The 12281-nt window shown below is 33.0% G+C and overlaps 2 protein-coding genes across 2 annotated transcripts; one reads left to right on the forward strand and one right to left on the reverse strand.

Annotated features, from left to right (window-relative positions):
* The first annotated feature begins 653 nt into the window (after positions 1–653).
* Tsc1 lies at positions 654–8406 on the forward strand. The gene is made up of 7 exons (XM_065515283.1): positions 654–1034; positions 1600–2152; positions 2215–2480; positions 3604–6172; positions 6242–6399; positions 6960–7092; positions 7155–8406. Exons 2-7 carry the CDS (start codon positions 2059–2061, stop codon positions 7640–7642), a joined length of 3708 nt encoding a protein of 1235 aa, XP_065371355.1. The 5' UTR covers positions 654–1034; positions 1600–2058; the 3' UTR covers positions 7643–8406.
* Positions 8407–10095: 1689 nt separating this feature from the next.
* Positions 10096–11490, reverse strand: LOC135963441 (transmembrane protein 179). The gene is made up of 3 exons (XM_065515284.1): positions 11259–11490; positions 10782–11169; positions 10096–10702 (listed from the first exon to the last, which is right to left on the reverse strand). Exons 1-3 carry the CDS (start codon positions 11366–11368, stop codon positions 10499–10501), a joined length of 702 nt encoding a protein of 233 aa, XP_065371356.1. The 5' UTR covers positions 11369–11490; the 3' UTR covers positions 10096–10498.
* Positions 11491–12281: the final 791 nt, after the last annotated feature.

The raw sequence follows: 12281 nt of genomic DNA on the forward strand, positions 1-12281 counted from the left end.
TGATATATTTCAAAATGGTATGTATCAGAAAAATATGTATCAGATATAGTCTCCACGATTTAAAGGTTAACGTTTTCCGACTATATTTAAAATTACGTGGACTATAATATTCTGAATAGGGTTTACTTAAAATTCATAACAGTAAGGAAATTGTGTTCATTCGACAAAATATGGCCAAAAAATTAGTTTTTCTCAATTACAGATACGGAAAAACTATAGGAGCTATTGTCATAATTTTCATATTATTATTTCTTTTATATCTCATTAGAAGGACAATTGGGTAAACATTTCGATTCTCTTAAGTTAAAGTGCAAAGTAATGTACTTAATGGCAAATTTTTTTTTAAATGAGATTTTTTAAATTTTCTTTAATATAAACACCAAGTAAACGTTATTTCGAGTTTTATTATTTATTTTAGTATAAATTCTGTTTGTCCGTTATTCTGTCGTCATTTTATTATCCGTTATGATAAAAACTTTTCTTGTATAGACACCATGCAAAACACTTTTATCTACGATAAACCGATTTAAAAATCGTTTGTTTTGACAGTAAAAATCACTAAATTACCATCACTGTTGTTGGGGCCTCCAACAGTTTTTTTTCGTTTCTGTTCTTTTTATACTTTATTCTATTGTTTTACTTGTCTTCTTTTTGCTCCTCCACCAACTAACTACTACTTCTACTCTGGTAATATCGCTCGTTTTGGAGGAATGTAGAAGAAAAAATCATAAATGATACGACAAGGTGCACGATGAAATGTAAAATTTTACAAAAATTATAAAATTTTATATTGTTACAATTTCTGATCGACAGAAATTTGCAACAATTCACGCACCCAACCAATCAAGCAGCACTTAGTGACAACGACAGCGAAAAAAGGAAGACCCAAAAGAAGATCGATCAACCACCCAAGGGAAGTAGAGGGAAATTATTTATTCGGAACAAAACATAATACAACTTGCATTAGAAAGGAGGTAATCCAAGAAGAAACTCAACTGGAGGACACGAAGAATAAAACAATGAAACAAGAGAAGGTATGTTGTAAAGGTGATTGGTTAGGTTTTCGCAGTAGCAGCGGACTTAATAAAGAAAATAAAATTATTGAAATGACAGTCTGCAAAGGAAAGAATGATGACACGAAATGAAAAATAAAAATGCATGAAGACTACTGACTGACTGACGGATTTGATTTGTACAAAGTGGAACATGATACTTGACTAGCATGCATATCGGGTTGGTCCTACATATTGCGTGTGAGAGGCAGTCATCTGCCTGTATGTTTGTTCGGTCACATACGACAGATAGCCAGCTGTTTTTATTTTTTGTCTTGGTCAAAAAGCAAAAAATATACATATATAAAACAAAACATGAAAAGGATGTTGAATATCATCAAAAACAAAAACATTGCCATTGACTCAGACGACGACAGATGGTTGACATAAACTTTCAATACGAGACATAACTTTGTAAAGCTACGACAAATACTTTAATGGAGTAGCTGATAATTTGTTGAATGGATTAATTTGTGACACAACAGCAATAAACATATTTGTATGTGTAAAATAATAGTGTTTTGTGTTTGGTTTCTATTTAATGTAGACTAGAAGCAGAACAGAAGCAGAAAAAGACGAAGACGTAGCAGTTACTACTACTAAATTAGATACGACATCCTACTCCTCCTCCTCCTTCTTCTTCACCAATACAACGTCCCCCATTATTATTAAACCGACACATCGAACAGCAGCAAGCCGTTACCATAACAAACAACAATTGGAAGTGGTGGTGCACCCGACAAAATTCTCCTACCACAACTACAATAGCCCAGGACAAAACCTTCATAAACTTGCCATTCTGACGTAGATTTCAACTTGCTACACTCAATCAATTCTAAATAAAAGAACAAAAAAAAGGAAGACTCCTCCCTAGAAGAAACACGAAGTAAAAGAGTCCAACATTTTCCACAAATTTAACAATTATCATCCTTGTACTATCCAAATACTATCCATTAATTTTTATTTTGTTCAGAGTATAAAAAAGCACACCTAAACACATTGAAACATGGATTTAGAAAGAATTTTTAACGATTTGGAATCCAATCAAAATCATGAATGTGAAGAAGCCAAAAAGAAATTAGCGGATCAATTTACACTGAGTAAGTTTTCTTGCACTATAATTAAATTAATATGCAATATCTAATAAACAAATACTTTACAGCCAAAGACCAATGGCTGGTTCACAATATGATGGAATATTATTTAAAGACTGGTTCTGCTCGCATCATTGAGGTTTTGGTTAAGGCTCAGTCTCCGCACGATGGCTATCTGTTTGATCGTTTAGCTGATTGGTTGAAAACGCCATCACAACGTGTTCATTCATTAAATTTGTTTTGCTTTGTTGTTCGTCGTCATCCCACATGGTTGTTTAAAGTGGAAAAACATCGTTTAATAAAGGACATGTTGCACTGGTTGAAACAGCTAGAGGTATGTACACTAAATACAGATATATTTTTTGTTTATCTATAAAGCTACTTTTCTTAGTGAGTAGTTTTAAGACACATGATTTGGTTAAATAAAATAGAAGGGCTTACTGCAGTCACTCGGTATGCCACAAAAATAAAATATTGAGAAAAACTAATTCAAAGTTTTAAAAAAACTTAAAAAGAAAGAATGCTTTATTATATTAACTCGAGATCCCCTAATGCCTCACTTTGAAATGTTTATGTGTCGTTAGCCATACAATTAATTACAAGCCATACAAGTAATTAAGAAAATGAAAGATATCGAAAGACTTTATTCAAAATCCTCTATTTTAGAAAACAAAAGTTTTCAGAAAGCAAAAAAAAATGTTTATTTATTATTAGTTTATATCGATGGCTTAATATAAAAATTCATAACTAGATTTTTTGTTATTTACAGGTGAAGGAAAAAACTTAATAAAATCCATACAATTTTAGACACAAAAACAATTTTAATGCAATTTATATAAGAAGATACATCACATTTTATTTCTCATTTAAAATTTATTTATTTTTTTTATTGATATTTTTTAAAAAAAATATAGTTACGCCTTTTTTATATTAAGCCATCGATATAAACTAATTTTGAAATTTTACATAATTAACAAATTTATTAAAAATAGATGGGTTTTTCTACAAAACTATTAATTTTGTGAACATAAAGATTTGGTAAATTCTATGTATTATTCGTATTATTCAATGGATATAGCAAATCAACAGGTATATGTATGTATTATAAATAAAAAAAAGTATTGTAAAATAATGGTTTTAAGTTTAATTAAGATTTTCTGTATTTCTACTGGTTCAAATTATTGTAAAAAGCATGGAATTCAGGGGTATCTTGTAAATTGGGGCATTTATTTGGATGTATACTTTTTTTAATGTAAACTATTTTTAAGTATAAATTTATAACCGATTATGGCCTATAGGCTAGGTTGTTGAAAAAACAAATAAAATAAGTAAATATTATTTCTTAATTTGACATATCATAATGTGGTACATCGTTAAAAAGTAATTATTTTCTATTTTAGTAAGAGAATTTTCCAATTATTGACAAATTCACTAATTATTTTCCATTTATCTCGTAGATTGAAAAAGAAATTGTGCCACTGATGAGTGCTTTATTGGCCATAATAACATTACTACCGATAATACCCAATTTGGTACCGAATTTCCTCAATGATTTATTTGCGGTTTTCGCTCACCTGGCCTCGTGGAATAATCAACATACGACACGTTTATCGGAAGATAAATTGGTACATTTGCAGCTGGGTTTGCAAATGCTATTTCATCGTTTATATGGTATGTTTCCATGTAATTTTGTGGCATTCTTAACGGACTTCATACGTAAAGAAAAGGGTGCCATATTTCAGCACACAATTAAGCCGTTATTGGAAACGGTGCGACTACATCCCATGCTAGTAACAGCGACGGTAGAGACTGAAATGAATTCAGAAAGATGGAAAGATATACAGCCACATGATGTTGTGGTTGAATGTATGTGTTTATCTTTGCCTATGAAATATCAGGATATAACATCTATGGATAGTGGAGTTGGTGGTATTTCGGCATCCAGATCTAATGATATAATAGCGGCTGCGGCTACGACTACAACCACTATGACAACATTTTATCAATTAACATCTAACTCATTGTTAGTTCGACAAGCCTACAGCAGGGAACCACACCAGCAAAGATTGCCAGCTGGTTGTCTGCAACATAGCGGTGGCAGTGGCATTGGCAGCAACTCTGGCATATGGAGTCCTTATCACGAAATAATGAATGCAAGCCATACCCCTTTAACGCCCACGCCGACACCATACATGATGCCTTTACCCACGTCGTCCGCAGTATCGGCTCTTAATCAGGGTACCCTGGGGGTAAGTGGTTGTTCCCCGCCTGAGGCGGCTGTAGAAGCTACACCGGAAACTACACCGTTAAAAGATAATCGCGACCTGAAGAGGCCCTCGTTGGGAGGAGCTTCGAGTGTTGCAAATCCATTAGCTGTGAGAGATATATTCGCCTCTAGTCAGCCTTCATCACCCCACAGAGGAAAAGAGTCTCTTTACGGTCACCATGCACACACTTACCAACAGCAGCAACATTTTAACTTTCCCGATGTCGCGTCGTCTGTGGGCAGAGGTAACACCAATTATGATCGCAAACTGCAGCAGGTTTTACAAGATCGTCGGCAAAATCAGAGTCCATTTCAAACGATTGAAGCCCAGTCAGCAAAAATGGGCTTTCAAACGCCGAGTGATATGTGTCGAACACCAGACGTTGAAATGACCAGCAGCACCAGCAGCTATGTTACGATGGCAGTTGGTGGCAGATACCCTCATTCTAATTCCATAACACCCTTATCGGCATTGACAGCAACACCCACACCAACACCTACGCCAGGATCCACACCACTACCCCTGCATACCATAAGCACTCCTATGGAAATCCCTATAACCAAAGTATGTGATCAATGCAATGAAACTGATCAGACCATGTGTACCGAGGGTGGCCTACAGATGCCCACAAGTCGTTCAATGCAAATGTTCGCAAAAGGCATCAAGAGACGCAATCGCATGACCAGTTATTGTTGCAATGAGAAGAGTTGTGAAAAAGTGGGTGTGAATGGCAACAACTATTCTGTGGAATCGTCGTTTATTAACCCACATAAAGTTAGACGTACCAAATCGTTGTCCTCCCTTTATTTGGCCTCTTCGAAGACTTCACAGGCGTCTGGCGAAAACTCCGATACCAACGAGGAAGATTCAGCAGCAACGACTAATGAAAGGCCTTTACAAAAATGCCCCAAAATGTTGGCCATAGCATCCGTTTTAAAGACCTCTAGCCACCACCAAGTGAAGACGTTGATGGAAGACAAATCAGTACAGACTTTGGAAGCAGTACCCGTGCAGAACCACGAAAATTCTCTACTTCAAATGCTAATGGAAAGTAAAGATTACCGTTCGTCTTATGAAGCGACCAGGCAAACGCCAAATGAGATTCTAGAACAATTCATAGCTAGAGGACTGCGTAACAATGGCATGGATAGATTTGATCAGGAACAGTTTCAACTAATATGTTTGCAACTGCAATATGAACGTTACAGAAGGGAGATACATGCAGAACGCAATCGCCGTCTTATGGGACGATCCCGTGATAAAAGAAGCCTTGAAATGGAACGTGATCGTTTAAAAGAGCAACTCAAAGATTTCGAAACGAAAAACAAAGAGTTGAGTTTGCAGCTGGATAAGACCAAGAAGGCCACAAATGAACGAGAATGCGAATATCAAGAGGAACTGGAAGCCATAAAGGAAAAATATCAAAATGCATTGGAACAGAATCGCTGTTTGCGTCAGGCCAATGAAAATCTGCAAACCAAACTCAAGGAAGAGTTGAGCCAACGCAAAGATATCAACTATGAGTTGGAAGCTTTACGTGGTCAGGTATTCAGTTTGACCACCGAACTACAACATGCCCAACAACAGGCCGACATGGGTTTACAATGTCGCCAAGAATTGGGTCGCTTGGAAGCCGATTTCATTGTAATGGGAGAGGTGCAGATTAAGTGTCGCGACAAGTTGGCCGAAATGGACAACTATCGGGCCAGGGACGAGGAGTTACATGTGCTGCAGGAAACCTTCAATATGGAGTTAAAGGGTAAAGCTCTATCTAACTAAAAAATAAATGTTCAATTATAAATCTTTTTTATTTTTCGTACAATTGCAGAACTTAAACATAGTTTAGATGAAAAATCATCACAATTAGAAAGTGCCCGACATAAAATACAGGAATTGCAGGCCCAATTGCTGAATAATGAAAAAGTGATAACGGAGCAAAAACGTCTATTTAAGGCTGTCAAGGATGAATACGAGGAGAAATTTAAAGTAAGCTAAGAATTAGAACATTTATTTAGCAAATTATCTTGAAAAAGGAATACTCACCAGAGACTCAAATGGGGGTCCAATATCTATTATGCTTGCAGAAACTCCATACGAAAGGATTGGGGCTTGCGACCGAATATGGTAAACTGGATTTACACTCGGTCGTTAGACCAATACTTTCATATGGTTGCACTGTCTAGTGGGAGGCTGTGAGAGTGGACAGTTACAGACAATGAAACACATCTTTTGTCATTGCCCTAGGCAGCAGAGACATATACTTAATTATCTGGGCAGTCATTTCTATGTTGGACTGGATGACATGACTGATTGCAACCTAATAGTGGAAATAATTAGGTTTGCAAGGACACCTGCAATCTCGTTGTCCTCAATATAGATGATACCAGGACCAGGAGAATACATACAAAAAATTTTAATTTGTTGTTCAATTTCCAAAATTCAAGTTATTTTCATATATTTTCCAGAAGTTTTTTTAAACTAATTTGGGTCCGACAAATTTGGAAGCAGTCTATTAATCTATACTTTATTTTTTCTTTTAATTCAAGTCATTAAATAAAAAATATGAAGTCCAAAAAACTATAATAATGCAAATGGAAGAGAAATTTATGATGTCTCTACACAAACCTTTAGCAGTGGCCCAAGGTAATGCCTGCTGTTCACCAGATACAGATAAAACAGGTAACACACAATCATATTACTCTGGCAATTCCAATATTTTAAAACATATGTTTTTCTTTTAGATGTAGCCTCGTCAGTGGAACGGAACTCACCACTGTCAACATCGTTGGCATCGAGTGAAAGTCTATCCACCAGTTTGAGATCATCAGAATTGAGAAATCTGCAACAACTTGTTGAGAATCCCATAACCGAAATAGGCACAACATCAACCAGCACCACAACGACAATAACTGGTGGCATTAATATAACCGATGGCCAGCGAATAACACCACAAACATTAGATTTAGCTTCGTCGGCAAATACAGCCACAAATGTTTTAAATTTAATAGCGGAGCAAAAACAATTAAATTCGCCTGATGTTGCCGCCACATTGAAGTCTGTAATCAGTAGCAGCAGCAGTCATGCCATCACCACCACTCTTAGCAGCAGCAGTAGTAAACCTACCACAACGCACATGCATACAAGTTTACAAGCTTCCTCTTCAAAGTCCCACAATACAACAACAGTATCATCAGATCAACCGTTTCAATTCTCCCAACAACGTCGTTAATGATTTAAAAACCTTGAAACAAATTGTTAATGCATACAAGTAAATAAATAATAAAAACAACTAAGAATTACAAAACAGCAATGCTGCCAAAAACAACAACAACAAAAATATAGTTAAAAAGGACAACAAAAATGAGTTGATGATAATTTTATTTTTCTTACAAAAATGTTTGTAATAAAATAACGAAAATATAACACAACTTATACAAATAATAACGCCCACAATCAACCCACTTTGATTCTATCATACATACAACTTTATTATTTCCAGTAAAATACAAATTTTATTATTTTGTTAAATTAAATTTATCAATACCAAATTTATGATAAAAAAATAGCAACTGTACACATAAAAACACCACCCACTACCATACAACCATATAGTTTATGCCAACAAATTTGTTTTCCTTTAATTTTATTTTTTGAGAAGGTACCTTTTGATTAATATTTCCTAAGATGTTTATGTACCTCCTTTAGTCTGTCTTATAATGCTTTTTAAAATCAATAAACCAAATTGAAATTTGTTCAACAAAGTTATTCTTCTATAAATAAATTAAAAATAAAGAAAAAAAAAACTACTATTCTACATATTCACAAAATCTTACTGCACACTCAGCCACACATTCTCTTGATTCTTATTCATACGATTATATGTTTATAATTAAAAAAAACAAAAAGATGAAAATATTACACTATGATTGATTGATTAAAATGATTACAAAAAAAGATACAAAACAAATAAAAAAGGCTATAAAAAAAACTAAATCATGTTTTGTGTTTCCTGTCTTATGCCAATTTATATTAAACCTTTGCATTTTATGACATTAAAAAGCTTTCCATCATACACAGTGGTGCCGTGCCGATGATGAAATAAGTGCCGGTTTACACCATGATTTTTACGACGTCGTTTTTTCTTAATTTTCTTTTGAAGTTGCTTTTACTCCACCCCTCTTATCCACAAACTCAAAAAATCATGACTTAAAATCACGAAAAAAAAGTCATCGTTATAACAGACATTACAAACTTATACATAATTTGTACCATAGACAACAACTAGATAGGTAACTGAGAGCCAAAAACCTAAGTCTGTTGTCAGAAACCTAATTCATGAGAATGTATTGCATGTATTTTGTTTTTGTAACACCCGTATGTGTGAAAAGAGATTTGTACCATAGCTTCGAATTTATTAATTAAATTTTTGCTTAAAATTTTTAATCAATTTCTGTACCAAAACCTTCACATTTGTTTAATTTGAAAAACGCTGTCAAATTAAAATCAGAAATACAGAATTATGATATATAAAACGAAATCGATCGGAATATAAACTACGGAATTGAAACCATTCCGAACAAAATGTGTAACAGGTCTGTATATTTCTGATTTAAATTTGACAGCGTTTTTTATATTAAAACAAAAGAGAAGTTTTAGAATTTTTAGAAAACCAAATAATTACAATCAAATATCAATAATTCCATTTTGAAAACTGAAAGTGGTTTCATTCCGAAAGAAATTTTCGTTTTACTTTTTCTGAAGAAGCAAAATACGGAATTAATCGATCGGAATGAAATTCTGTGACAGGCCCGTTTAGCTTAATTCACTAAAACCTTGTAAATACTTTAAGCAAATTTGTAACGATTTTGAATTATAGACAACTTAACTTGAATGATTAAATAAGGAAATTATAAATTACTGAAACATCTATAGAAGACTAATTAGATTATTGTTTCCAAAGATGTGAAATTTTTTGAAATGTTTAATTTGCTATTTGGGTTTTGATGTATTTTACAAACCATCCATCCAGTCTTCTTTACATCTTTTTTTATCTAAATTATACTTAAAAATTTTAAATATTTGTACGGAAATAAAATAATTTTTGTTTTTTTTTTTTAATTTATTAGCGAATTTTTTTTTTTAATTTAAATTTATTTGTGAAAAAATTTTATAAAAAAAAATTTTTTTTGTGGTAAAAAAAAAATTTGTTGTAAAAACAATTTTTCCCGATTTTGACCAATTGTAGGTTCGACTTACTTCGGTCTTATATTTGCAAAGGTCTTTGAAATATCTATTATTGGATATCCATATTGTCTATATTAATGACTTAGTAATCCAGATATAGATAAAAAAAATAGGTCAAAAATCGGGGTTGTCCTGGTTTTCTCCTTATATCTCACCCATTTGTATCGATTTTAAATAGCAACAGAGCCGGAGGAATTCCCTATATATTGATGTATGAATCATGTAAGTTATTTGGGGGCTACGGAAGTTGATTTCAACATACAGACGGACAAGGCTATATCGACTTCGCTATCTATGTAAAATGAAAAATGTAGAAATTACAAACGGAATGACAAACTTATATATACCCTTGCCACTCATGGTGAAGGGTATAGAAATGTTTACTTATCAGGTCTTTCATAGAATATATACGAGAGTGGAAATAATCCTTTATTGCAATTCTTTTTTTAAAACAAATTTATTAAAGAATTAAATTTTTTATATTCGTATATGTATAGTATTATAATATTTATAATTGAGATTAAATTTATGTAGTCAAAGTTTTGTTCATACATTTTGCCATACAAGTGAATTATAAAGTTACAAACGTAATAATAATAATTCGCCATGAATATTAGATAATACTAGATTATTTTAATATAAGAAATTTAAAATACTTAACTTAAATTGTGTCCATCCCGTAGCGGGAGGAAGCATCATATATAATAATTACAATGAAATGAGTAAATAATATTAACAGATACATGTATATAATAAAACATATAAATACAATTTCTTCATGATGGCTTTTCTGGTCATGATGGGGATGATGAAGGCAATATTGTGCATAATATTGACTTGACTATTTGGCTTGTTCGGAATCACTGGAATTAACAGCAGGTGGTGTTGAACGACCATCTGATTGAACCTGATGCTGATTGACCAAACGTTGACGTTCCAAATACATGGATACTTTAATATTGCGCACTTGATGATTGTTAATCAACTTCAAAAGGGCAATAACACCGATGCCAACGTTTATGGCAAATGCTCCCCAAGCTCCAAACTTTCGTTTTTAATGTAAACATTTAGAAAAATCATTAATAGTAATAAAATATTGTGAAGGTAATGTTTATTGAACTCACCTGTGCTGTACCCATTTCAATATAAAAACCAGAAGTATCTATATTGTCTGTATTACCATGTATGATATTTTGTCCTGCAGTTATTTCACATGTAGGAAAACGTTCAGTCATACCATCACACCAAACTATAAAGCCTAAAGTTATCATTATTGACGATATGATGGACATTGCCAACATCCATATGCTTAAGACAACATCAATGAATAGAGCCAAAAATCCTTCTTCATCTTTCATGCGGGCATAACGATAGATTTGTGCACATGATATGATCAACATAAATATGCCTGTTACCAAGGGAAAGTTGCAAAATCCCGATGAAGACCAGCTGGGATCAAACATACCATCTTCTTCACGCCACTTGCCCGTTGTAAATAACAAACAATGACCACTGGGCGAAGTTATTGAACAAACACACAAACATTTTAAATGTATTAATCATTTCTTCTGTCATATGAAATAAATGCAATTAATTCTTACCAGAAATCATGCAGATTAATGCTTAAGGGTACAATGATACAAAACGATAATATGCCCACTATAACATGTCCGGTTATTTGGCTTAACATTAAAACATTAGCCAATGCCATTTTATTAATAGTTTCCTTGTTCAATTGTGATCAATTTGTTATTTATTCTAGTTTTACGCAGTTGCAGATAAAAAACTTTCTTCAATTGTTGTACTTACAATGGAAAACAATAAAGAAGAGTACGAGAAATGATAAGAAAACAAAAACAACAACATCTGTGAAAATGTCAAATTGATAATAATGACAGAGTTGTATTTAAAACAGTGATGTTCAAAAATAAAAATGAAGATATTTGGTGAGAGAGCTACCCAGCAAACATAATGTCAAACACTTAAAATAACAACAAAATGAAGAAAGTTTAAATTTAGAATTTTTGTCAAATAAAACCAATTTATTAAATGAATATAATTTAAATTTTAAGGAAATGAAAGAATATACATTATACGGCCGAAATACTCTCAAATTTTTTATTTATTTTTAACTTTGTTTTTTTGTGTTCAATTGTAATTAAAACGCGTGTGTTTGCTATGCTTCATCCAAAAACCAACCAACAACAATGCTTATTGAATTTCTGAAAAAATGAGACATTTATTACGCTCTTTAAAAGAGCGTAACAAATGTGTTTAAATTTTTTAAACAATTGTTGTATGGGATCAAAGTAAATTAATAAAGTAGACTCAGTAGAACAGCTGACTATTTTTTTTACTTTGGTCTGAACTGTCAATTCACTTGTGGTTGTTGTGGCGAAAAATACAACAAGCCCAAAAGCAAAAACAACAACAGGCAACTTTGACAGCTCAGACCTTAAACCAAAAACAAAATTGCTTGTGGTTTTTGTAAATGTTGTATTTGTTGTAGTACTGTCGCTACTTTATTAATTTACTTTGTATGGGATGAACATCACTGATTTAAAACAAGAAACTGGTCTCTATCTCCGATATTATCGTGAGATTATCTAAACTCGCTTATTGGG

Source organism: Calliphora vicina, chromosome 1 (assembly GCF_958450345.1).
Source record: "Calliphora vicina chromosome 1, idCalVici1.1, whole genome shotgun sequence".
Lineage (NCBI taxonomy): Eukaryota > Metazoa > Arthropoda > Insecta > Diptera > Calliphoridae > Calliphora > Calliphora vicina.